The sequence below is a fragment of the Saccopteryx leptura genome, chromosome 1, assembly GCF_036850995.1.
Source record: "Saccopteryx leptura isolate mSacLep1 chromosome 1, mSacLep1_pri_phased_curated, whole genome shotgun sequence".
NCBI classification, from domain to species: Eukaryota; Metazoa; Chordata; class Mammalia; order Chiroptera; family Emballonuridae; genus Saccopteryx; species Saccopteryx leptura.
Window position 1 is genome coordinate 20,711,205 of NC_089503.1, and position 27,742 is coordinate 20,738,946.

Genomic DNA, 27,742 nt, shown 5'->3' on the forward strand with positions numbered 1-27,742 from the left:
CTTGGCACATTTAGAGCAATCAATAGATGTTTAATGAATATCCAAAAATATGAAGTTTTCATAATCATAACACATCAAGACACAAACAAAATTACAAAAGGAAATTTATTTTCAAAAGCGTAAGGGAACATTTACTATTGAACAAGGTGATAAACAGGTGTCTTGCAAAAGAAAAAACATCCTGAAGTTTCTCATTTATATTTCTGAAGCAAAAATAACCCAGTTATGCACTATTGCCTTAGGAAGGAGCAGGGAACAATGAGGCGGTAAAGGAAGAAACAGTCAACTCAGTGTCAGTTCTCCTTAGCTCTGAGTTTACAAATATTCTTTAAAAAAAAAAAAGAAAAAGAGGAAAGTTAAACTGTTCAAATTTATAGAATTGTAGCCCCAATATGGTTCCTATACTTGAAATGGTTTTAGGCCACAAGCTGATCTGGCTCTGAGGTCCAGAGCACCTGCTCAGTGTTCAGATGGCAATTCCACGTTCCTATGTCTGTTCAGATTCCAAGGGAGCTTAGGTTTAGCTCACTGTCTTTTGGAATGTTTCGATTATTGCCACCACTCCACAGGCAAGCTGACCATCTTCTTTTGTTCACTTGTATAATTCTTCAAAAAATATTTTTTTCCCCATAAACGTGCAGTAATTCTAACAAGGGGTTTTGCCTTTTCCCCAATGTAATGTTAAGAGTAATGAAGACACCTGCATTGGAATCACAAACTATTCCTCAAAAAATATGTCCAACTACTAGAAAAATGTCATTCAGGTATTGGATTTGAATAGCAAACCTGGGAGATTAACTGTGGAACAAAAATATACGAAACATTCAAATGCACAGCCAAGGGCCTATGCTACTAAAAATGCCCATGACATTAAACACTCCACAAACCCCCCATCTCTTGTTTTAACCTAAAGATTCTATTGGCTAACTTATACAATAATTTTGATTAATAACCTGAGAAGTTAAAATCTTCAAAGTGGCAAAAGCAGACAGAGTATCCCTCATTACTGGTACAGCATGTTATCAAGTCGCTTTCCTGGACTGCCCTGGTTATCAAACCCCCAATCTAATTTACTCCATGTCGTCCTGTAGAAACCTGTATGTATATCAGACTCAATATTTTGGCTGTATTTTTCCAACAGGGATCTCCAAACTCATCTTTGAAAATGCAGCCTTTGTTTATTTTTAGTTTTAAATAATCATGTAAGTGCAGTTGACTCAAAATCCCTCACTACTGGAAGGAAAACCTAGATAACAAGTTGATAATGGATTCAGCCTCGAAAGGAGAATCACCATATTGAAGATCACCTGTTCCTGGGATTTAAGAAATGACTTCTGTGTGTGGTCAAGTTTCACAGCATGCATGTATCATACACACACACACACACACACACATATATGCTTATGTATGTATGTATGTATATTATACATACACATTTCTATTCAAATAGTAAGATCCCAAATTCAAAAGTTGGCATTACAACATATGGAGAAGAGTTAAGTAAGCAATGCAAAAGCAGCTTACTTTCTCCTAAAAGTGTAATGTCATTTTTACATTTAAGAAAGCTGATAAATATTTTGCACTTAGGATACTAGGTAGGAATGCTGAACCACTGCCTACCAGCTTTATTAAAAAACAAAATGTTAGGATTGAACATTACTCTTCTCCATATATGGGGGGAAATGGACAGAGGGGACAAAAAAAAAGGTAACCTTTCAAAACTGATGATCTTTACCAGTTATCAGAAATAGACTGAATTCCATATTTTAGAATTGAGTAGCTCTCGATAACAAATTTAGATGTTTAAAAGTAAAAGATTCACAATATGAAGTTTGAATAATGATACTGCAAAAACAAGACTGCGCACAAAGCATCCAATATCGCTGTGGTTTTACCTTGGACACAACCATGGTCTGTTACAAAAGTAGATCATACATACAAAGGTATAAAGAACATTAAGTTTAGCTGAAGGCAGCAGTCCTTTCAAAGGGACATCCCCGGCAATCCAATGAGTAGTAGAATTTAAGTATAGTAAGCTCAATGACAATGCTGAAGAATGTGATGTCTTGTTCAGTAGAGTCTTCCTCGGCTACGGCTTCCTCGTGTTCCCCAACCTCGGCCACCTCTACTTCCCCTGAAGGCTCCTCTCTGCTCTACGAAAAAGCGAACAAGGGTTTAGGCCTTGCCCGGGACTGAACAGTGCAGCAAATGTATCTCAGAGCTCTGAATGGAGCAGTATAAAAGCAGGACTGGTTTTCTTCTACACCATCCACAAATTCAATCTGTACATATACCAAAGAACAAATGGCAACGTGCAAACTAGTCATAGTAGGTACTAAATTAAATGTATCTCATTAACAAAGGTGTTTCAAGTTCACAATGTTATAACTATTTATTCCAGTGCCCATCACTACCAATGATAATGGAACTAAAAATTTCTATATTAATATGAAACTAACAAAAAAGTCACTGGCTTTCCAAAGTTGGTGATATAAATGTAAATATAGATACCATAAATTATCAATGATCAAATGAGAAATTTTTTTTTTTAGTGAGACAGAGGGACAGACAGGAAGGGAGAGAAGCATCAGTTCACTGTTAAGGCACCGTAGTTGTTCACTGATTGCTTTCTCATATGTGCCTGAACTGGGGGGCTTCAACAGAGCCAGTGACCTTGGTCTTCAAGCCAGTGAACACGGGGTCACGTCTATGACCCCACACTTAAGCTGGATGAGCCCGTGCTCAAACCAGTGACCTCGGGGTTTCAAACTTGGGTCCTCAGCATCCCAGGCTGACACTCTATCCACTGCGCCACCCCCTGGTCTGGCTCAATGATCAATTTTGAAATTTTAGGCTAAACTGACAATTTTCCTTTCATTTCAATGAAATGGATCAGCAATTTGTTTTGGTCACAGTATTTCAAACACCCAAACTCAGAAAAATGTAGATATAAATGCTGTCAGCTTTTCTCACTGTTTTATCAGCTACATGAGTTGCTCAGAGGTGCTGTCAAATGGTGATGTATATACCTACAGTGCTGAGTGAATTAAGCACATCTTTTGCTAAAAAATCAAGTCACTTTTATTATATGGTAGAATAATTCTTTGATTCATTAGTCGCTTTTATTGCTCTAGAGAAATATTGCTCAGAAGAGTCTTTCCAGTAAAGAAAACTTAAGTTGCCTGACCTGTAGTGGCAGTGGATAAAATGTCGACCTGGAATGCTGAGGTCACCAGTTCAAAACCTGGGCTTGCCTGGTCAAAGCACAAATGGGAGTTGATGCTTCCTGCTCTTCCCCCTTCTCTCTCTTTCTATTTCTCCTTTCTAAAATAAAGTCTTAAAAAAATGGAAAGAAAGTTATCAGCAAGGCTTGACTTTTCATACATAAGATTCTCAAACTTCTCATTCCTGAGATCAAGTTTCTTCATGGAATTTCCACACTTCCTCACTGCAACAATCTTATTAGGAGCAATAGCAAGAACCCAGTTTTGCTACTTTTGGATCCATAATGCTGGATACTTGAAAAATTTGTATTAAGTCAGTATTCAATACTTTTTTTTTTGTTTGCTGTTATGGCTAGAAATATAATTACTTTATTCGGGTGATGTTTTGATTTTTTTTTTTTATCCAAAGATTCTGAGTTAGTAAGCTAGACCTTTCTCTAGCCAATATTTATCTGCACAATAGAATGGGATCCGATTCAAAGTCACCTCTCATGTCAAGACTCATTTTTCTAAGCTGATCAGTATGCAGACTATTTAATTGAAACCAACATGTTTGTTACGCTAGTGAACACATTCAGAATATTAGAGGCTGTCTGAGGGCAAGATATCCAGTGAAGGATGCAGACCATAGGTTCATTTAGGTAGTGTTGCAACATTTATGCAGGCTCTAACTCCTTCATTTCTGACTAAGGCTTGGCCTGATTTATTGCATGTCTGCAAAATTTCCGCCTACCACACTTGTTATAAAACCTTCATTTCTCATCAACTTAACAGCAACACACTTAACAAATATACACCCTCATAGATATCATTATTATTAGCTATAAGCTTACAAACTACAAAAACCTGCTTTTTCAATTGTTTTTCCATCGATTTTAATATGAAGAACTGGGTTCCCATCAATTGTTCAGCTATATCTAATCATTATATTTAAATATGCTGTATGAAGGGATTATTTGATCCTGTTGTCTTTTCCATTGTGGCCATTTCTTTTTGCTCTGTAACTGAGATAGCCATTGTTACAGTCTAGGGCGTCACCACATTTTCTTCTTTTTGAATGGCTTTATCCTGAGGGACTCCGCTGTACTTCCATGATTATTCCAGTGCTTTCAAGCTTATATTACTAACTGAAAAAAAATCACTCCTCTCAGTTAAAATTATGCTTTAAAAATTATTTTTATATTCTTAAAAGATAAAGGACACAAGTCACAAAATAGAGAATGTTTAGAACTCCTGCGTTACTGGAGAACTTTGTTTACAGGAAGGAAAACTAAACACGGTTATGTGTTTGTGATTTGATTGAAAATACACCAAGAGAATGAACTCAGTTGTGGAAACCAGTATTATGTTCATAAAGCAAATAACAGAGACATGGGTTAGTAAAGTGATAAACTTGGATAAGAAAAAAAAGTCTAAATATGCCTGTCTGGACACAAACAATCACAAATTCTGGTTCCTTCTTTATGGTGAACAAGTTTAAGCTCATGACACTGGAACAATTTATTCTCTTTATAATAGTCTTGTTCACTGTAACAGGGTGGTAATATTAATACCACCTGGTTCCCTAATAACATAAAATAAATAAATTCCCTAAGCCATCAGTGTACATGACTTAAAAAATTCTAGTCTCCTCTGGAAAATAAAACATGAGCTTGGCTGACAAAGAAAAGTGGAATTATGATTTTGTCAAATGCGGGTAACTAAAACTATTCTTAAAAAGAGTACGTTTTTCCCCTCCAATTTTGAGGCAACACTGACATCCAGAAAAAAAATGCAACATGCTTCTATCTTCCTGACCCAATGTCAGCTCCCTATGGACAGAAAAAAAGATAAAGGTGGAAAAATTTTGAGATATAGGCCTACCAATGCTCACCTGTAGTGCTGTAAAACTACCTTGGAGTGGGTAACACTCAACTCCCAAGTATAAAACTAGCAGAAGTTTCACTCTTATTTTCTAATAAGAATAATCAGAGTTGAGTTTGCTTTATAATTCAATTTATGACAAGCACCCCAGTAATAAGCGGACTCATAGAAATAGTGTAATACCAGATACAGAAGACAATTAAAAGGCATGCTTGTTTGCTCTTCTGTTACTTTGATGACTACAGAACTTAAATTGTCACTCCTGGATTTGTCTTGGGTAAAACTGCTTTTTTTCACATTGATAGTTTAAGAAAAATCACATGCTGTCTAAGGCTTTGCATTTTTTACATCTCTTTCCCATACGCATGATATCCTCTGGTTCTCACTACCAGGCACAGGGCAGAATTCTCATGGAAACTCAAGAGTGAATGACTTGGCAAAGTGAAGGAATACAATTCTCTGTGGATTGCCATAGTTCCCGATTACTTTCATTAAATCATATGAAGAGAGTATCTGAGATAATAGTTGATTTTATGACACCCCATTAAGTCATACAAGTGACAGGACAGTACTTAGTACAATGAAATACAGAATTCTTTCCATTTACAAAATGCTTTCACAAATATTCTTATTTGAAGTTTCTCCCTCTTATTTGAAGTTTTTAAGATCTCTGTTACCCCTTTTCTCCAGGTAAGAAAGAGGCTGAGATGCACATCTACATGTTATTACATAAGTAAAAAATGTCAGGGGTCTTTCCCACACTAAAGTTGGGAATAAAGGCAAAAAGCAAAAAGAGTATTCGGTTTGTTCTGCACCAAGCCATTCCAGAGGCAGCATGCAGTGAGTGGCTCCACCAAGCTCCTTCCCTGGGAACTACACTCAGCATCTCAGTATCAAGCTGCCATACAGCTTTGAACTGTGTGTAAGCACCTGTGCTTTATCTCAATATTGTGCATACCTGAGCAAGGTGTGTCTTAAAGTAGTAGAAAAGCCTAAGTTTGTAAAGGTGTTATGCTTAGTATAAAGTTCGATGTAATTAAAACGTTTCAAACATGGTTAATAAAATATTGTGTGCAGTGAATCTTCCTCCGTCCACCATTTGTACTAACACAGAATTTTGAAAGCTGCCAGTTACTATCAGTTGTGCTAGTAGCAAAGTGATAAAAACATTTGTGAAAGCATTTTGTAAATGGTTAACTAATGTACAAAGTGTGGTCTCTATTTACCACATCATTCCTGCGTTTACTATATGTATTATTTTGTTGTATGTGTCTGTTGGTAGGTTATTTTTTGGGTTTGGGAATGCTCAAAAATTTTCCATATAAATTCAAGTTAATTGCTTCATTTCATACCATTCTGGCTTCTGAAAATTTCATAGAAATGCTCACTTCTGGGTAGTGGAGGAAACCGGTACTGCAGATTTAGTTCTGATTGGTAATCAAGGCCAGTCACAAGCATGTTTGATTGCTAGTATTATTAAACTTTGTTTTAAACAAGATTTGCTGAGTCAGTGATATTTTCATCCCTCTTTGAAAAGATCTATGAGGGTATAATAAGTCAATGAGAAACAAACTTTTCATTTAACAAGTTCTGGGAAAGAATGGACTTGTGGGAAGCTCTCATGGCCTAACAGCTAAAGCTGACAGAAGGACTACACTCTGGGCAGCAGGGGAGACCACAATGGGACACATCTTCCTTGCCAGATGATGCTATAACACCCGACTCCATTTCTATGACCTCTCCTTTTGAAACAATACAGGAGATGGGAGGACACACAATAGGTTAAGATCCAGGAAGGATCATGGATACATCTGCTGGAAGTTGTAGCTCTATCCCTGAGGAAGAATACACAGTATCTTGCCTTACAGCCAGAACAGTGAGAATCAGGACTGGATGGTTTGTGCCAACTTCCTTTCTTTTCTGTTGGCTCCTCTTAACATAAGAGATATTTTTTAAGGTGCTTAGTGTTGCACGCTCAGTTCAATGGGCCCACAAGAGCGGGCCAGAAAGAAATGTGATCAGTTGTTTCCCCACCAGCTCTAGTTCCCTAAGCCAGCTCAGAAAAATCACAGAAAAGACCTATAATGCTATATATAATTGATAATGAAAATCAAGTACAACACAACTTCTGACTGATCTCATACTGCTTGTACCCAAACGGAAACGCTCACCATAATTGAAGTTGCCCAAATTGCTGCTATACTTCCCACTAGGAGGATTATAAATCTGCCTGGCATCCCTTTTTGGTCCTGCTGAGGATTTCTTGGGTGGTGAACCAGAAGTTGTATCTTCAGTGGCTCTCTTTTGCCTACAACAGTAGAAAGAACAGCAATAAAAAAAACTCTGTTATACCAGAGGTCATCAACACACTTGTAATTTACAAGACTTTAAAATAATCCAGAATATGCAGCCTTAAGTGACCCATTCTGTAAAACTTGTCAGAAAGTTTAATTATGCTACAGGAGTACAAACAAGGCTGAAAATTCCAGGGTTGTAGTCCAATTTATTTTATAAGTATTAAAAATAGATTTTGTATTTAAAGTCAGGCTTCTTTAAAGTCAAGGTTCTTATTAAGAATCAATAATGTAACATTTTGTAAAGAAAAGGAAACATCTGAATTCAGATTTTTATATTTATAAATTAAATAGCAACACATTTAAATCCCTTGTGAACTGACTCTGTCTCTCACCCAATTTCAACCTTCTGTACAGGCTTCCAGGATAACGTCACCGTGCTCTTGTAGGAAGGAGGAATGTGGAAGAGGTCCTGAGGAGACAAAAACGACACGTGACTTCTACATATTTGACAGTACGGGGAATATGAGGAAGGGAAGAAACAGGAGGACATCTTAGAGGTTCATTTTAGGAAAAAAGCTTTCATTGATTTTTCTTGTTTTTGTGCTGGTGACTAAGGACCTAAGAAGATCTATAAGAAAAAAGTAAACAAGGGCAATTTTGTTTAAACTTTTACTTATTAATGCCACTTTGTACACGTTTTAAAAACTGAAGCTAAGTTTTTTCTAACTGTGATTTCAAGTTTCAGGATAAAATATCAATATTTATTAACTTTAATAAACAAAGTTAACAAGTATTTCTTTTGCACATTATTAAGTAGTTCGAAACAAGAAAATTACTTTTCTAGCTAGCTCGGAGGACAAGGTAAGAAAATAAGACTTATTACCTTGATTAAAACATTAATGTTATTTGTTATTTTCAGTGCAACAACTTTAATCTTGTTCTGCAAAAGGACAACAAAATTAAGTTAAAATGCCAAAAGTTTTACAATGCACATTCCATAATCATGTAGAACCAGAGTAATTATACTGCTTTCAGAATCATCATTCCGATTTTTTTACTCTAAACCAGTGTAGAGATGGTAAAGAAAGCAAGTAATCTTTATGTTCCCTTGCCAGGTTAGAACATTAAAGTGTTATTTACAATTTACCTAAAAAAATGAGTAAGGGACAGGATATGCACATAAGACTTGTTTTAAAAATCAGTTTAAGTTATAGAAAGACATGATGAAAACTAATATTTCACCAGGACTGGGATGAAAAGTGATCAAATTAGGTGAGATTAGGGAATCAAATATCCCAACATAAACACACATACAGCTTGGTATAGAAGTGGTTATCTAATCTCTTTTTCCTAAAGTAAGTTAATTTTTGGATTTCAAAAAGGTGAAATTAAAAATATGACAACCATTAAACATTTAAATATGTCTGCTAATGAGATCCTAGTGGAAGACTGGTATGTATCTGAGTTTGGTAACAAATATTGTTCACAGACACTAGAAACATTCAAGAGACTTCAACAATGACAAAAATATAACTTAGCAAATAACTAAATACTGTGTTTCCCCAAAAATAAGACAGTGTCTTAAATTAATTTTTGCTCCTAAAGAATCGCTAAGTCTTATTTTTAGGGGATGTCTTGTTTTTCTATGAACAAGAATTCACATTTATTGTTGAGCAAAAAAAATCAACATTTATTAATATACTGTAATCATGTCATCACAAACATCAGCATAACCAGCCAAACTCTGAATTTCATCAAGAATTTCTTGTGACTCTATTTTCATGTACAACAATTTACCCTGTTTCTCCGAAAATGAGACAGTGTCTTATATTAATGTTTGCTCCTAAAGACTCACTAGGTCTTATTTTCAGGGGAGGCCTTATATTTCTAAGCTTGAAAAAAATTGCAGTAGGTTTTATTTTTGGGGGATGTCTTATTGGGAAAACAGGGTATATAGACAATCTTCTAATATATTTCTCAACACAGACATATCATCAGTTCAAATAAAGAGTTCAGAGTATAAATTCAGTCTGATAAATAAATGGTGGCTATTATAAAAACTTCCTTATGAGGTGTGACACACTATTCTTACCTCGTCTGTTTTCAAGGCCTCGCCTGTTTTACCCTGGAGAGCCAAGCGAAGTTGTCTGATATAAACCTGCAGGCCCCGTGCAAAGTACTGCAGCCTAGAGGAGGGAGCAGTTGTTAATTAGCAAACCACTTCAACTTTGTCTTTCTTTTAAAGATTTTATATTTATTGATTTTAGAGGAAAGAGAAAGGGGTGGGAAGAGCAAGAAGCATCAAATGACAGTAGCTGCTTCTCGTATATATCTTGACTGGGCAAGTGCAGGGTTTTGAATTGGCAACCTTAGCATTCCAGGTCGATGCTCTATCCACTGAGCCACCACAGGTCAGGCTCAACTTTGTTTTTCCACTTCAACTTTAACTTTATCCACTGCACTACCACTGGTCAGTCTCTCTCTCTTTTTTGTAAATAAAACAATCCACAACATTTATTGTCATCTGGTAATAACACAAGGGTAATCAAAACACTGTGAGTAAATGCTTAGCCTGACCAGGCGGTGGCGCAGTGGATAGAGTGTCAGACTGGGATGCAGAGGACCCAGGTTCGAGACCCTGAGGTCACCAGCTTGAGCGCGGGCTCATCTGGTTTGAACAAAATCCCACCAGCTTGAACCCAAGGTCGCTGGCTCCAGCAAGGGGTTACTCGGTCTGCTGAAGGCCCACGGTCAAGGCACATATGAGAAAGCAATCAATGAACAACTAAGGTGTTGCAACATGCAATGAAAAACTAATGATTGATGCTTCTCATCTCTCTCCGTTCCTGTCTGTCTGTCCCTGTCTATCCCTCTCTCTGACTCACTCTCTGTCTCTATAAAACAAACAAACAAACAAACAAACAAAAACCACTGTAAGTGAATGTTTAAGAACTGTACTTCCAACGAAAAAAACCTAAAAAACACAAACTATTGCCTTCTCAACAATTTCACACTTCATCAGTCATTTTTAGTTGGAGACACTTTGGAGCAGAGTAACAGTATCTCCTTTTAGCATGATCCAACCCAGTTGTTTTCCTGACTTTGTTTTAGAAAGCATCTCTTCTGTATCATCTAATACAAGGTTCATATACTCATCAAAACCCATAATGGGGCCCTGGCCGGTTGGCTCAGTGGTGGAGCGTAGGCCTGGCATGTGGAAGTCCTGTGTTCGATTCCCAGTCAGGGCACACAGGAGAAGTGCTCATCTGCTTCTCCACCCTTCCCCCTTTCCTTCCTCTCTGTCTCTCTCTTCCCCTCCCACAGCCAAGACTCCACTGGAGCAAAGCTGGCCCAGGCACTGAGGACAGCTCCATGGCCTTGGTCTCAGGTGCTAGAATGGCTCCAGCCACAATGGAGCAATGCCCCAGATGGGCAGAGCATTGCACCCTGGTAGGCATGCTGGTGGATCCCGGTCGGGCGCATGCGGGAGTCTGTCTGACTGCCTCCCTGCTCCTAACTTTGGAAAAATACAAAAAAACCCACAAAAAACCCAAAACCAAACAAACAAAAAAACCCTATGATGCAGCCCTCTACCTGAACTTGTTCATAAGCCACACCTGATCGAGATCTATTCTGCAAGTATCTGAAGATAAGGTTGATGGGCTGCACCATCACCTTTTGCTCGTTTTGAGTCTGGCACGGTACACCAAAGTGAAAGCTGACAAAGACCACACTAACCTGCTAATTTCTTAAGTTGCCTCTTCTGATCATGTTTCACCAATTATTAAACCTCTGCCTTACCAAAGAGTAGAGAATAGTAACAGCTGATACAGTGGCCAAGCATTTCAAAATTCAAGATGTGAATCTGTTAATGAAATGATTCAATACAAAGTGTCTTCATGTAACCACTTGTGATTTCTCCAGTGACACTATAAGACATCAGTAACAGCAGTCGCTACAGTTTACTATGTGCCAGGCATTGTGCTCATAGCTTTCCATTGATTGTCTCATTTAATTCTTGTACCTCTTGTGGTGGGTGCTACTGTGTCACAGCTGAGGAAAATCTGGGGTGTCAGAGAGGTAAGGGAACCTGCCCAAATCATAAAGCAAGTAGGGAGAGCCCAAGTCCCATTTTGAAAAAGTTCCTTCTCCACATGAATTTGTTATTCCACAGGTGTCCTATGTTTAAAGTATATACTCCTGTTTATGATTCTTCTACTTTGTTCTACTGGGGTAAGGCAGGGTGGAAAGACATCTCTTGTAAAAATGAAAACAAAACCCAGGGAGCAACAGATAGCCATCATCTCTGCAAAGGATTGAACTACTTCAATCATACATCACCTAATTTTAAAATCTTTGAGCTTTTCTGCATTCAGTTTGGCTGTCAAGAAATCTGGAAGTTTTCGGCCCAACTGGTGGAAGCTGTACAACAAACATTCCACGTAACTGAACTGCAGCTTAGGCTCTTCATTACCAGCATTCTCCCCGTTTTCTGCTTCTTCTGGCGGGAGAGGCATGTACTCCTAAGAGATGAAAATATAGAGGTATTCGCAATTTGCTCTAAATAATTATAAACATATTCAACTAATTATAGGGCACACTTTCAAAGCATGAAGCATTAAAAACTACCAAGATCAAAAATTTAGTTATATATCTCTTTTAGACCTACTGGATCAATGATCTAGGCTATCAATTCTCCTTATTAACCCATGCTATACCTGCTACTACTCCGACGATTAATGACAATGAAAGTGGCTAACATTTATTAGGCACTTATTGTGGATGGACTTCTGAAAGCTTAGGCATCTTTCTCATAGGGCAGGGGTCGGGAACCATTTTGGCTGAGAGAGCCATGAATGCCACATATTTTAAAATGTAATTCCGTGAGAGCCATACAACGACCTGTGTATGTTACGCATTATCCAATAAAAATTTGGTGTTGTCCCGGAGGACAGCTGTGATTGGCTCCAGCCACCCGCAACCATGAACATGAGCGGTAGGAAATGAATGGATTGTAATACATGAGAATGTTTTTTTGTTTTAATTTTTTTTTTTAAAGATGCTCATCTTTTTTTCTTTTTTAATTTTTTATTTATTTATTCATTTTAGAGAGGAGAGAGAGGGGGAGAGAGAGAGAGAGAGAGAGAGAGAGAGAGAGAGAGAGAGACGGGGGGAGGAGCAGGAAGCATCAACTCCCATATGTGCCTTGACCAGGCAAACCCAGGGTTTCGAACCGGCAACCTCAGCATTTCCAGGTCGACTCTTTATCCACTGCGCCACCACAGGTCAGGCCCATGAAAATGTTTTATATTTTTAACATATTTTTTTTATTAAAAATTTGTCTGCAAGCCAGGTGCAGCCATCAAAAGAGCCACATCTGGCTCGCGAGCCATTGGTTCCCGACCCCTGCCATAGGGTAAGTTAGTAAGCTGAAGAAAGGCCAATCTAGGTCTGACCTCAAAACTTGATGCTCTTAACCTACATTATGCTAATTACCAAAATCTTTGAACATTAGTCCATATTCTTTAAGGAATGACTTCCATTCAAAGTACTACAAAGGCATTCAATGGCAGTGCTGTAGCCCTCTATCTAGTAGGTATTACAGGTCTGGTAGAGCACCAGATACTGGATGACTCAATTCACACTATGGGCCTAATGCTTATCACAGTGTCATAACTGCTCACATCCAACAAGAAAATTGTTTGGTGACTCTGATAATGATTTTATCAGATGGCCTATTTTCTCCACAACTATGACTTTAAATGACCTTATTCCTTGGTTGCTAAAGCTACTTGGCCTTGGGCAGCAACCTAAAGGTTAACGGTAGTAAATGTAAAAAATATTTGATAAAGAAATAGCAACAGGAGAGGAAACCATCTGATTTTCCAACTCTCCCTTTTTTCTTTCTCTCTCCCTCGCCCTCCCACAACGATGGCTCCATTGGTTTGGAAAAAAATATATAGCAGAAAGTCTATATAAATCCTGTATTATACTTTATGCAAAGCATCAACAGAAGGAAGGCCAAGGATTAACAACAGATTTTTTTTCGAAGTAGACAACATATAGCATAAGCAGCTAACAATCCTTGTTAGAATTATTTGTCCAATATTATAACTTCAAAGTCTGGTTCTCCATAATCTAGAAATGAATACTCACTATTAGATTTTGGACTATATTTTCCATAGGGAAAGAAAATAGTTCTTACCAATAACTTATCAAACAGTTTTCTTAAATTTGTTTCTAGCTTTTCCATGTCACCACAAAAGGAACTCATCTCTGCCAATAGTTTCAGTACCTAAAACACACAAATCACTGTTATTAGTATTATTTTCTTGAATGAGCAGGCACTGTAAAATAAAAATCATTCTAGGTAACTACTTAAGACTGCTTATTTATCAATTGGGCTTTTATGGGATCAGAATGTTTGAACTGGAAAAAAAAATTAGAGATGCAGCCTGTATTTTGCTGTTGAGGAAACTGAAGGTCAGAGAATTATATGACTTGGTCAAGTCATAATGTATGTCAGTTGCAGGGCATGGCCCTAAAACTCAGTGCTCATGACTTTTAACATATCTGTAAGTAGTAAGGAAAATACGTGATTCTCCTTACTATATATTAATAATGATAGTGCTAAATACAATGCAAAAATGATAAACACATGAACCTGACAATTTGTATTACAAAGAGTTCTGAGGAAGAACTCTTAACAGCAAAGACTTATTTACTAATATTTAGAGTGGGCCTCATTTGCTATTAAATTTAGTCCCTAGATCAGGCATGGCCAGTCCGTGGGCCAAATTTGGCCCATGTAATGAGTTTATGTGGCCTGCGATTAAATTTTTAATATTCTCCGCCACTTTAAAATCCCAGATACTCAGAAGCGGAAGCGTCTTTGATTATTAGAAATCGAGATATTTAATAGGATAGTGATACACGGAAAAGAATTCCATGTCTGACTAATCTAGGATTAACTTCCAATAACTGGTTGAATGGATTCGCGATACTTCTTTATTTTTTAAAAAATTCCATTATAAAAATTTACAACTTTTGTACTTGTTTGTACTTAAAATGAACTGTTTGACGTTTAGTGGCGAAGTGAAACCCATATTCTTTTAGGCAGAGTTTGCCAGTGCGCACACAAGGTCAAACAATTCATTATTTTTGTGGTCAAGTGTGCTGAATCAAGTGGCATTGTAGCATAGACAATAGCTGCAGTTGATAACTGAAAACATGTCCAGGCTGTTTGTAAAACGAAATAATTGTTTTATTTGCGATATAATCCCTTCAAGCTCATTCTATTAATTAAATATTGTTTCAATTGATTGTGATACAGTTTGGGTATTTATATGGTATATAATTATATTTTTATTAAAATAATATTGTATATTAAAATTTTTTTCACTCACATTTACTGTATTCATAAACAAATTACATAATAAAATTTTGTTTACTTAAACGAATCGTTTATGTATTTAACATTTTTTAATTTTAATATTTCGTCTGGCTCTTGAAAAGTTTTCTTTCTAATCTGGCCCAGGGGCAAAAACTGCTGGCCAGGCCTGGTCTAGATACTAACTCAAAGAACTAGTAACTGCCACTATTCTTGAGGTTCGCCTCTGCTTTGTCCAATCCAGTCTGATAAGCCAAACCCAGAACCCTGGAAGCAAACTAATGTCAGTGTATGGCGAGACTCTTCCACCCCCAAACCCAGAGGGAAATACACTTCCATATTTCAGTTTAATACAGCAATCATCAAGTGCCTTTCAGAACCAGGTTCTGTGCTAGATTCTGGGGATACAGAGGTGAGTCTAGTTAAATGTGGGGAGATAAATAAATGTAAGTATCACACATACTGTGAAAGAAATGTATGTGGACACTATAGTTGAGACACAAAGAAGAGAGAGCCAATAGAGATCTCTCTATTGGAGAAGAGATCAAGGATATTTTGTGTTAATCCAGCTTAAATCTGGCTCTATCAGTTGTGGACAGAGATGGGAAATGTCATTAATTAAATAGCTTATTTAAAAGTATTAAGGCTACAAAGGTAGAGACCAACTATAATGAAAACTGCAAGTAGTGCTTTCCCAACTGCAGTAACCTTTCAATGAACCCATAAAGCATTCCTGATGAATCCTGGGAGAGCTTACTAGCTAACCGTCACTAGACCTTACTGTGTTAGAAATCAGATCTAAGTTAGTGGTTTACATTCTCATTAATATATGACAATGGCTTCTCAGTATTAAAAGCTGCAATGTTCTCTTACCTCCAGCTGGATATCAAGACCCTCTACTGGGGTAGTCAAGGAGCTGAGGTTAGGGAGAACATGCTCACAGAAATAAGTCACAAACCTTGTGGAATGCACATTTTTCTGTAAAAATCCAAAAAACATGAATGTCAAAGAAGGGAAACATACTCTCTCAAATATAATAGTAGAATGTCATTCCACCAATGGAACTGAGCACCACAGCATTGAGTACTGTGGCTACAAATACAATACAGTACATATCCTGGGAGCACCCTACAAACAACCTCAACAGACAGTACAGGTTGTTGCAACATAATCTGGAGCACTGGAGCATCTATATACCTTTGAACTGTTCCATTCTCGAGTCAAATTTGGGGGAAAATTTTAGTGTTGAATTTCAGACTGTACATTTCTCACAAAGGACAGATCCTTAAGACTGTGTTTTTCAAACTACAGTATACACATCCCATGTGAGAACACTCATGGTGCCAGAGATAAAGACCATATTTATCTAGAAAAATAATGTTAGAAAAATGAAGAAAAGGTTAAATTACTAAAGTATTTTAGAAAATTCAAGCAAACTATAAAATATGATACAAAATTCTCAAGATTTAAAAAAGCGCCTCAGTAAGACTTTCAGGGAACTTCTTGCTGCTCCGGTCATCCACCAGCCTCACTCAAGCCCAAGAGAGTAAATACTGGCTGATTCTATGTTACTCCCTCCATGGAAAAGTTTGGGAGCACTCCAGTGAGTATCTCTAGAAGTATAAGCTAACCGAGTACTGAAAACATCAGCTATGTAAACAGAGCTCACCGAGAAGAGGGGTACTGCCTGCCGAGTGCACTGTAAGAGCCGGTCCACACAGTCGGGATCGGACGGGTTGAAGGTTTGTTCCAGGTCAGCCTGTTCAGCCACCAACTCGACAAGTTGCTGTCTTCCACTCACTGTCTGTAAACTCTTTAACCCAGATAGTATCTTCATGAACAGGACAAATTCTTCACCAGTCACATCTTCCAGGACCTGAAAAGAGATAATTTAGAGTAAGTATCTTAAAATCACTTGAATGGGAAAGAAAGATCAATATTAAAATAGTGTAATAAATTTATTTCAGTTACTAAAGTGAGTTTGCTCTTAATGTTTCTGAAATACTGATGAGAGTGTAACTTATAGCTTCAGTCAATTTAACTTCAGAATAGACCATTACTCTCAATATGAGGCACAATACTGTCTCTAAGGTGGCAAAATTTGGTACTTGGGAAATTTTTATATATAAGGCATAGATATACATAATGTACATTTCAAAAGATATACAGTATATCTGTGGCATTAACATTTCTTGGAAGGATGCTAAAGAAAAAAATTGTCTAAAAGGCTCTTCTGGGGGTGATAACAAAATAAAGAGAAATTCAATAGTAAATCAGATGCAGTTTCCTGTATTTAAAAGCAGCCTCATTCACACTAATACGGTGATTGTGTACAAAATAGGAGACCATGCAAGTCTCACTATAGGTGCTCAGTGTAAGCCTTTCTGTTCAACAGTCAAAGGAGCCAGCAATCATTACACAGTCCACGAGTACGAGCTGGGGCACAGGTAAAATGCTGACATTCCCAGCTAGGCAACTGCTCCTTTCTCTCTCACTGAAGAAATCTCATCAGTAAGCAAGTGAATAGCACTTTTTGGGAAAATCTGGAATTTTCCTAAATACATAAAAAAGTAAATTATCCCTAAACTTTGGTACTTTCTAAGTGAAATTTAATTGTGACTTATCTTGAGAATTTCAGCATCTGCAACACTGCTAGATCTGGGGGCACTCCTGAAGAGCTTATAGAGTCATGGGGTAGGATGAAAAAATACAGGTTAGTTCCATGTGATTTCATTTTTATTTTGAAACCATCCAGAATACGGAGATTATCCCAAGATGGAAAGACAAGAATGGGAATTAGGTACAATTTCCTAAAGGAAGTGATCTGTAGAGTCCTGGAAAATGCATAACTTTTGATGTTAACAACCACAAGTGATTTAAATGTGATCACATCCCTTTAAATTAACACACTGATTCATCATTACAAGGTAACCAAAGTGCAAAATACTATATAAGAAAAGCTTGAAGTTCTACAGTAGTTCTAACGGGATATCTCATTTTATACACATTGATAAATACCACTAATTTCAACTACATAGTTGCTTAAGTTGTATTACAACTTTTGCTTAAGTTGTATTAAATGATGACCAAAGCTTACCTTTTTGGATTCGGTTAGTATAAGTTCCTCTACTTCCTTTGTTAAGACTTCATCTGGTAAAGTCTTAAGTTTTGTAGAAAGAAATTTGATAGCTCGTTCTCTAACAATGTCCTCTCCTTGAAGAATTTGGCTAAATAAGCCACCTAAAGTCCCTGCAAAACAAAACAGCTGGGTGTAGCAAGTCAATTCTGTATCATAATGAAGTTTTAAAATTTAACTCAGTTTACAGTATTTCTTCTCAAATGAGTTAATAAGCATACTGAATATAGATACTGGTTAAATTAGCCTGAAATTTCTACAGCCCCAACTGTAAAAGTGATTATATATTTTGTTCATGGATTCAGAATCAGCTTAAGCATGATTTACCTTTTTTAGATCATTACTAGTAATAAAAGAAAATGCAGGTTATCTTGGAAGATTTTTTTTTAATAGGGACAAAGGGAGTTTCCCAACAGATTTCTAATGGAAAAGTCTGATGTGTTTATGCAATTATTTCTGCTTGGTTTTCAAGTCACAGACCTCTTGAGCTAAACAGCTTTTAAAAAGAACACTTAATATTTTTATGAAACAGAGCTATGGACAAATTACAGAGTTTATCCCTTTAGGAGTAATGCCAAGCTCCCCAATTTTTTTTTTCTTTTCATTTTTCTGAAGCTGGAAATGGGGAGAGACAGTCAGACAGACTCCTGCATGCGCCCGACCGGGATCCACCCGGCACGCCCACCATGGGGCAACGCTCTGCCCACCAGGGGGCAATGCTGCGCCCATCCTGGGCGTCGCCATGTTGTGACCAGAGCCACTCTAGCGCCTGAGGCAGAGGCCACAGAGCCATCCCCAGCGCCCGGGCCATCTTTGCTCCAATGGAGCCTTGGCTGCGGGAGGGGAAGAGAGACAGAGAGGAAAGCGCGGCGGAGGGGTGGAGAAGCAAATAGGCGTTTCTCCTGTGTGCCCTGGCCGGGAATCGAACCCGGGTCCTCCACACGCTAGGCCGACGCTCTACCGCTGAGCCAACCGGCCAGGGCGCTCCCCAATTTTTTAAGACATCTGACACAATTCAGAACAAGTGGCCTTACCTTTTGCATCCATCTTAAATATACTCAACAGGGCATTATTCACTAAGTTAAATTCTGCAGAGTCATCTAGATAGAAAAAAAGTAGTACAAAATGTATGAAATAAATAAAACACAGCATCTGCTTTAGTTTCAAACATTAAGATTCAACATAGATTCTCAGAGATTACATTGAGACACATAACTAAGTATTTCTCTCAAGTACTAAGAAAATACCTCTTCCTTAAAAAGAAGAGAACCTGATGTAAAATACCTGGAAAGGTTTTATATTAAGATGGTACAATTATGAAATTACAGGTAATTGGGGAGGGGGGTGAATCATGACACATCAAAATTCCTCAAAGAATCCAGTAGTTTTTTCTTTATAAATAGAAATAAAAACACTAGGAATTAGAAGACAAGTCATTAAGTTTCAAACTATTAAATTAAAAAATGAATTATTTTTGCATGAATGCACGTGTGTGAGAAAGGGAGGGAGGAAGGAGGGGGGGAGAGAGGCATCAATTTATAGTCACAGCACTTTAGTTGTTCATCGATTGCTTCTCATGTGCCTTGACCTGGGGCTCAAGCCCAGCCATGGACCACTTGCTCAAGCCAGTGGCCTTGCCAGTGACCATGGCATTATGTCTCAAGCTGGTGACCTTGGGGGTTTGAACCTGAAACCTCAGTGTCCCAGGCTGATGCTCTATCCACTGTGCCACCCCCAATCAGGTCAAAATTGAATTTTTAAATAATTTTTGTTAAGAGCTAAAAAAAAGTCATTATTTCAGAGAGAAGTTGTATCCATATAAAAGGATAATATTAAAATTCCTTACCTGTCTGCAAAAGTTGAGTTAGAATATCTGCCACTCGGGGGAGATTTTCTCCAGTGGCAAATTGAGGCAGCTCTTTAATTGCTTGCCGTCGGATCTGGATATAATTTCAAACAAAAAATTAACCAAATACTATCATCAATAAAAACAAATGCAATCTTTAAAATTAAAATCACAGAAGAACCAATCCTAGGGGCATATGAGTCACAAAAATATAAAACATGAAATTTCTAGCAGCTTTAGAAATAATTTGCTTCAATTTAACATTCAAGCTTCACAAAACTAAAGTAAAATGTAGTGAAAGGAACACTAAATACAATTATCTGATGGAGTAGACAGATTTGATATTACAAACCAGAGTTTACATACTGAATATATAAAACTGTTGGGCTTTTACAACCTTGGGGCATATAATACAGTATTTCTTAAGAAAGCCTACAGTGGCCAATATCATCTCTAATAACTATTTACAATTTTCAGAACTGACTACTTAAACATTTGTGAATATATTATGTACTCAATTCCAAATATGTGGTCTTGGCTTCTTTAACATGAAAATTTATGGGAATTCTATCTAGCATCTGCTCGAAATGTTGGTACTCCACTCATTTCTTTTGAAAGTCATAGTAGTTGAAAATTCTTAGGAACCTGTATCAGCAGCTTGAAATGCTAAAAGCTAATTCTTCTTATTCTAGTAATTCCGTGCAATTATTACACATATCAATTATTTTTCTGCTATACAAAATTATTTAGGGTTCTTGAAACTATGTTTTATGATGTAATATTATTAATATTTTAACTAAGGCAAATATAAATAGACTGAAAACAGTCTAATTTCACATGCATAACATAATAATTTATGAAAAAGATGTGATTCACAACCTGTTGATAAGAGTGGATAAAGAATAAGGAAAACAAAGTACTTGGTAATTCTATGCATTTTTCAGTTAAATGGTGGTGAAAAAGCAAATATATTTTCTCAAATACAGAATAGACTTTGGTATAACATTGTGCCAGACCATACTGCAGTATTTCATTGGGCATCGATATGACTGGTACTTCAGATAATTAGCTACACACAGAAAATATCTGGAAACAGCAAGAGAAGTATCTGAAGGCTTGTTGAAAAGCGTCAATCATACACTTACTGATACATCTTCATCCTCACAGAGGTCTAACTGTGCGTTGATAGCAGAATCAGCCAATTCTGGAAAATGCTTAAAGAATTTTGGAATAAACTGAGCTGCTAATCTTTTTTCCTTGGTACCACCTTTCACACCATCTAGTATCACTTGATAGGCATCTTTATGCTGAAAAAATAAAGCAGAAAAGAAACAATTTTGAATGATGAAAACCTAAACAAAATTGCTTGAATCTAAATTAGTAAAATTTTACAAAGGCTAAAAAATAGGGCTTATTTTTGGAGTGTGACTGCTTAAACTGGACACCTACCTTTCTACCATCTGGTCCCCTGCCCCCATGAGTTATTTGGGGGTTGGGGAAGAGAAGGGTGACTAATTTTAGGTGAAAAAAGTAAATCAGCTTGTTGAATACTTATTCATCCTAGTGATTACTGACCCCAGCCTTGTGACTGCTTCATGCTTTAAAAATGGTAATGAATATCACAGAATTCTCAAAAATTGTGTTACTTTTACTTAAATATATTTATGTTTCCAATTAGCACCTTAAAGCAGGTGAAGAGAATACATTCCTGAAATTAAGCAACACCAAAGGTTCAGGAAGCTTCACTTTGCCTATTTTAGAATATGAAAAGGATAAATCATTCTATATAGCCAATTTTGGATTAAGACAGATTTTAATGTCACAAATTTAATTTTTTTAGAATAATACATTCAAAGTTCCTTCGTTTCCCTTTAAAAAAAGTCAGAAGTACTCTCTCCCTCAGATACTCATAATATGAAGAGTCAACTATATGGAGTTCGCAATCCCCCTATACACCTACCTCCAAACCAGTCCTTTCATTAAATGCCAATGATTAAGCTGGCAAACAATAGTAACAAATACTGAGACTATAGCTACATCTCCTATTTGGACATATGAATACAACTTTTTATTTTTTTAAAGATTTTATTTATTGATTTGAGAGAGGAGAGAAAGAGGAGAGAGAGCATGTTTTCATATGTGCCTTGACTGGGCATACCTGGGGTTTTGAACTGGTATCCCAGCATTCCAGGTTGAAGCTTTATCCACTGTGTCACATCACCACAGGGCCAGGCTGGATAAAACTGTTAATTACTAGAAAAACTCAACCCTTAAACATCATAATAATGATATCAAATGTGTACATACATTACTCTGCATAGGGTAATGCCTAAGTGATTTAGATACGGGTGCTTACTTCAGGCCATCAAGAGGGGACTGACTAATACACATCCAATGGGTTATAGAGTTACCAAAATTTTAGCTAAGTAAAGCAGGATGCGAAGTTATTGAGGTACAGCAGGATCTAAGTTAAGGACATTCTTTTTTTTTAAATTAGAAATAAAGTGTACTGTGTATCAAATAGGTCATACACTACCAACCTATCTAAAAAAAATCCTAGCCTGACCAGGTGGTGGTGCAGTGGATAGAGCATCGGACTGGGATGCAGAGGACCCAGGTTCGAGACCCTGAGGTTGCCCCAGCTTGAGTACGTGCTCATCTGGTTTGGGCATAGCTCACCAGCTTGGACCCAAGGTCGCTGGCTCGAGCAGGGGGTTACTCGGTCTGCTGAAGGCCCGCGGTCAGGACACATATAAGAGAGCGGTCAATGAACAACTAAGGTACCGCGGTGAAAAACTGATGATTGATGCTTCTCATCTCTCTCCATTCCCATCTGTCTGTCCCTACCTGTCCCTCTCTCTGACTCTCTGTCTCTGTAAAAACAAACGAACAAAAAAAAATTCTAAAAATTAGTTCTAAAAAACATAAATTTCATAAAAAGATATCAAAAGAACGCTATTTCATGAACTAGGAGTCAGTCAAGTTTATACTCTTTTACCCTGAAAAGCCAGTGTACTCCTGTATAAAAGAACACACCAGAAATGAAAGTTCAGGCATTATACTGCTCCAATCTTAGCTATATTTAACTGCTATTGTCCATTAGTTTTAATTTTAATTTTTTTTTTGTATTTTTCTGAAGTGAGAAGCAGGGAGGCAGAGAGACAGACTCTACATGTGCCCGACAGGGATCCACCCGGCAAACCCACTAGGGGTCCATGCTCTGCCTATCTGGGGTGTTGCTCTGCTGCAACCAGAGCCATTCCCAGCACCTGAGGCAGAGGCCATGGAGCCATCCTCAGCGCCCGGGCCAACTTTGTTCCAATGGAGTCTTGGCTGCGGGAGGGGAAGAGAGAGAGAGAGGAAGGAGAGGGGGAAGGGTGGAGAAGCAGATGGATATTTCTCCTGTGTGCCCTGGCTGGGAATGAAACCTGGGACATCCACACTCCCGGCCAGGGCTCTACCACTGAGCCAATCGGCCAGGGCCCATCCATTAATTTTTAAGCAAAAAATTTCTGACTACATCAAATTAAGTATCTACATTTTAACAGTAGGTAAATTCATAAAAATTTCAAACAATTTAAAAATAATGGTGGGCCACAGCTTGCTCTATCATGGCTGGTCAGGAGCCCTGGGCATGGCACAGTGGAAAAAGGAGTTAGGGAGGTAAAGAAACACACAGCAGGGGAAGAAGGGGAAAGGGAGGCTGAATAAGTAAGGGGGACACAGGAGCTACAGGACAGGTGACAGAGGGCCTGGAAGGGTTGGGGTATTAAATAATGCTTCATTTATAATTCATCAACACAGTATGCTTATTAGAAAATATATGCTCTTGGTCTAAATATGTGTCTATAAAAAGTTGCCTTCTTTACTCGCAGGAGATAATCCTGGTAAGCAGGTTTTTGCCTATGTAACTCGTTGAATACAGAGTAACCGCTGAACAATGTCTCCGAGTCAGGGGTGCCAACCAACCATGGGTCGAAAACAGTGCAGGTATTTATTGAAAAAATTTCATGTATAGTGGACCACCGCAGTTCAAACCCCACGTTGTTCAAGGGTCAACTGTAAAAGGATTTAATCTTTAACTCCAAGAGTTTATAATTTAGTAAGGGAATAAAAAAAGTCCTTACCTGAAGTAAAACACAAACCTAAGTACTATAAATGAATACACACTGCCAAGGAAGTTCAAAAAGAGAAATATCGGATCTGCTGGAGGAAAATTAGCTGGTAAAACCCCCAGGACTTGTGTTTACACTAATGTATGGAAAAGGCACCACCCTCCACGGCAGCAACGTGAGCAACTGTGGCACTCAGCTCTGACAAAGGGTGAAAATCAAAATACAGTTCTAGACTAAGAAACTCAAATATGGTCTCAGAAGTGTCCAGATAGGTATCTGCCAGGAAACTTAAGTCTGGACTGTAAATCTCGTAAGTTAACATGAAAATCAGGCTTTGCTACATTAAGAATGAAAACACTTTTTTCTCTCCTTAAAAAAAAAAAGTGAATGGTGGTATCCTTCCCATTAAGTTGCCTTTGCTTTTGTTAGTTAAAAGCAGTATCCTGAAACCCACCACCTTTTTGGTGTGCAGTTTTAGAAATGTTTTCTCAAAGGAAAGAATTACACGAGAGCAGAATTCATAAGCATTACTGTTTAGACCAGCTTTAGTTCCCTCAGACTTCACTATGCCGATGTCTTTTTAGCTTAACAGTTACATGACAGCTGCCAACACAATATTAGGAAGGTACTGCTATCCCCTTATCTACAGGGAACTGTGCTAAAATGTTGTCACCCAGCAGTGTCTGTGTACTCAATAAATAAAACCGTGGGCCCTCATTAAAGTCTACTGTTTTTTTTGTTTTTGTTTTTTTTATACTAACTTATGGCTCCTAAGCACTCCCCCTAAATTAAAAGCAGGTTTTCTTTGCTTCAAGAAAGACATTTTGACCTCTTTAGGGTGATCTCCCAATCTAACCTGGTATTTATAAATGACAAAAGAAGGAAATGCAAACACTTCTCAATTATTTGTAGTACAAATTCTAGTTTGGTTTTCATTTGCCTTATCACACACTGTAAGTAGGTGGCTGTCAATCTTTATCTTACACCAGCTAAAAATGGGATATGGGACAGCACAATGTATGTGGTTTCAGTGCGTCCTTAGAACACTCCTGATACACCTCTTTGGGTGAGAGCACCATGTACTAACCGACTGAGAATCAGTTCTAGCCCATTCCCTCAGCTGACCAACAAGAAAGTCAATTTTGGGTAAAGCAATATACTGTAATCTTCCCCAACTCAGTCACAATGAATGGGAGCATCTTCACTACTAGAACTAAGAACAACAAAATCAAACTTTGACCGACCATAGTTTCACCCACCTTGTCTTACTGGATAGACAATTTCTCCTTCTCAACCCATCTAGCTCACCCCTTATATACTCTACAACAGACTGAGTAGAAATTTCTCACTGGTGATGTCAAAATTCCCTACTGAAACAGAAGTACGAAGAGAAGGGAAGTCGTGATACTTGAAACCGTATGGTCACATTTCTAGACTAAGCTAAAATATTTTCTCTTCCTTCCGCTCAGAAAGGATCTACCTAAAATGACACAACTCCAGAAGAGCGAACGGGAGGGGGCAGTACCACCGCTTCGCTAATGGTGCTAGAGAGACTCTAGGACCTGCCACTTCCTACTCCGTGGGACGGGTAAGCGGAAGACTCGCACGAAGTTCTACAACACAGACGGCGTGGGGTTTCTAACAAAACCGATCACGATTACCGCCCCCCCTCCACTCGCCCCCTTCCCAGGACAGCCTGGTTCTTCCGACAAAACACACGCCCCGGCATCAACTCCTCAAGTTCAACGGACTCCAGGGCTTGCAATGGTTCGCACGGACCACTCCACTGCTCCCGCCGGGCACGGGGCAAACGCCGCAGACGGAGCGGCTGCCAGACAACTCTATTTCGAGCTGCCTTGCCCTCCCCTCCCCCCGCCCCCGCCCCTGCACGGCCCGTTCAATTTTTCCCAACACTCTGCATTTAACAATAGAAGAACCCACCTTTCCGACTTGAGTCTCGCTCGTCTCGCTCACTAGACGTGCACTCCGGCGGAGCGCGGCTCTTGCCCTCGCAACCCCCGCGCCGCACGGCGTCCGGGTGCGCGGCAGGCGCTCCGAGCCCGGCCCGAATTAATGAAACCGCGGGCCCGCACTCAAGTCCCGACCGAAGGCCCTTTTCTGCTTCGCCCCCGCCCCCCGCCAACACTGCTGACTCCTAAAGCACGTTCCCTAAACTACGAGCAGATTGTGGCCTCGAGCAAGACATTTCCGACCTCTGGAGGACTGAGTCTTTCGAGGGACTGAACTCCCCCGGAAAGGGGCAGAAAGACTCCGCGAGGCTCGGGAAGAGAAGTAACGGGAGCTGGGTTAGAAAGCGCCACGGCGAGGAAGGGCTGCCCAAGGGAGGCGGAGGAGCCCGGGACCCGGGGACCGCGCACGCCCGGAGCCGACACCCCCGGAGGAGCGCCCGGCCCGACGGACAGCCTGCGCGGCTGGGGCTCGTGGGAGCGCGGGGCGCAGGAGCTCTTCGGAAAGGCCGCGGGGCGCCGGGCCCTGCAGGCCGCTCGGGACTTACCTGGCCCACTTGCTCCGTGGCATCGGCCAGGATGCCATAGTTGCGGTACAGCTCCTCCACGGTCGGCATGGTGAGCGACAAGCCGAGGGGCCGCTCCTGTTGTCGTCGTCGTCCTCCCCCGCGCCACCGCCGCCCCTTAAGTTGCCCAAGCCCGCGAGCCGCACTATTAAGCCTCTGGCTGCCGCCAGCACCGCCGCCAGTCACCGCGCACAAGGAGGCTCCGCCCCCCCCCAACGTATACGTAAAGACGGGCGCGTGGGGAAAGGCCTTTATTGACCGCTAATACACAGTTTGGGGTTCTATTGCCCTCTAACGTTTGGAGGTTCAAAAGGCAGCAAGCATGATGCTTTATTATTATTTTTTTTATTTTTAAATTTATGGGGTTGACATGGTTGGCCCGACTATGCAGGTTTCAAGTGTACAACTCAGTATAACACCATCTATACACAGCTTCATGCCCCCACAGCAAAGTCTCTTTCTGCCCTCCCTTTCCCCACCTCTCCTTTGCCCTCCTTCCCCTACCTCCACCGCTCCCCTCTGGCTATTCCCACTGTTTTCTGTATCTGTATGTTATGTATATATACGCTTTTTGGCTAATCTCTTCACCTTCTTTGATCCAGTCCCCTCTTCCCCCTTCCCTCTGACAGCTGTTCATCTGTTTCCTGTGTCCATGCCTCTTTTTCTCTTTTGTTCCTCAGTTTATTGTGTTCATTAGATTTCACATATGCGTGAAATCATATGGCATTAATCTTTCTCTGCCTGGCTTATTTCATTAAGCACAATAATCTCCAGGTCCATCCATGCAAAAGACAAGATTTCCTCCTTTCTATGACTGCATAGTATTCTATTGTGTAAATGTCCCACAGCTTGTCTATCCACTTACACACTGATGGGCACTTGGGCTGTTTCCAGATCTTGGGTATTGTAAACAATGCTGCAATGAACATGGGGGTGCATATATATTTTTTAAATTTGTGTTATGGATGCTTTTAGGATGCATTGTATCTGTCTAGTAGCTTTTGGTTTAGAGTGGAAGAACCTAACAAAGATGACTGCGTTTCTGCCCTTAAAATATCTCATGTTGGCTAGAAAAGCGATCTTTTTTAAAAAAATTTTTGTTATTTCTATTTTTTTTAAATTAACTTTACTAGGGTGACATCAATAAATCAGGGTACATATGTTCAAAGAAAACATGTCCAGGTTATCTTGTCAATAAATTATGTTGCATACCCATCACCCAAAGTCAGATTGTCCTCTGTCACCTTCTATCTAGTTTTCTTTGTGCCCCCCTCCCCCTGTCCTCAGACCCCCCCGTAACCACCACACTCTTATCAATGTCTCTTAGTCTCGTTTTTA

At 39.1% G+C, this 27,742-nt stretch overlaps 1 protein-coding gene across 2 annotated transcripts; it reads right to left on the minus strand.

The window, feature by feature from the left end:
* Nucleotides 1-87: 87 nt before the first annotated feature.
* On the minus strand, nucleotides 88-26,599 carry API5 (apoptosis inhibitor 5). Of its 2 annotated transcripts, none has more exons than XM_066363043.1 (14): nucleotides 26,387-26,599; nucleotides 20,902-21,063; nucleotides 19,757-19,850; nucleotides 18,945-19,010; nucleotides 17,872-18,023; nucleotides 16,444-16,650; nucleotides 15,648-15,752; nucleotides 13,590-13,679; nucleotides 11,726-11,907; nucleotides 9,477-9,570; nucleotides 8,268-8,324; nucleotides 7,777-7,853; nucleotides 7,259-7,395; nucleotides 88-2,148 (listed from the first exon to the last, which is right to left on the minus strand). In XM_066363043.1, the coding sequence occupies exons 1-14, from the start codon at nucleotides 26,453-26,455 to the stop codon at nucleotides 2,126-2,128; spliced, it is 1,515 nt and encodes a 504-aa protein (XP_066219140.1). In that variant the 5' UTR covers nucleotides 26,456-26,599; the 3' UTR covers nucleotides 88-2,125. The 2 variants fall into 2 exon arrangements, with proteins under 2 accessions (XP_066219140.1, XP_066219132.1); XM_066363035.1 differs by having other exon boundaries at nucleotides 88-2,153.
* Between the last annotated feature and the right edge of the window lie 1,143 nt (nucleotides 26,600-27,742).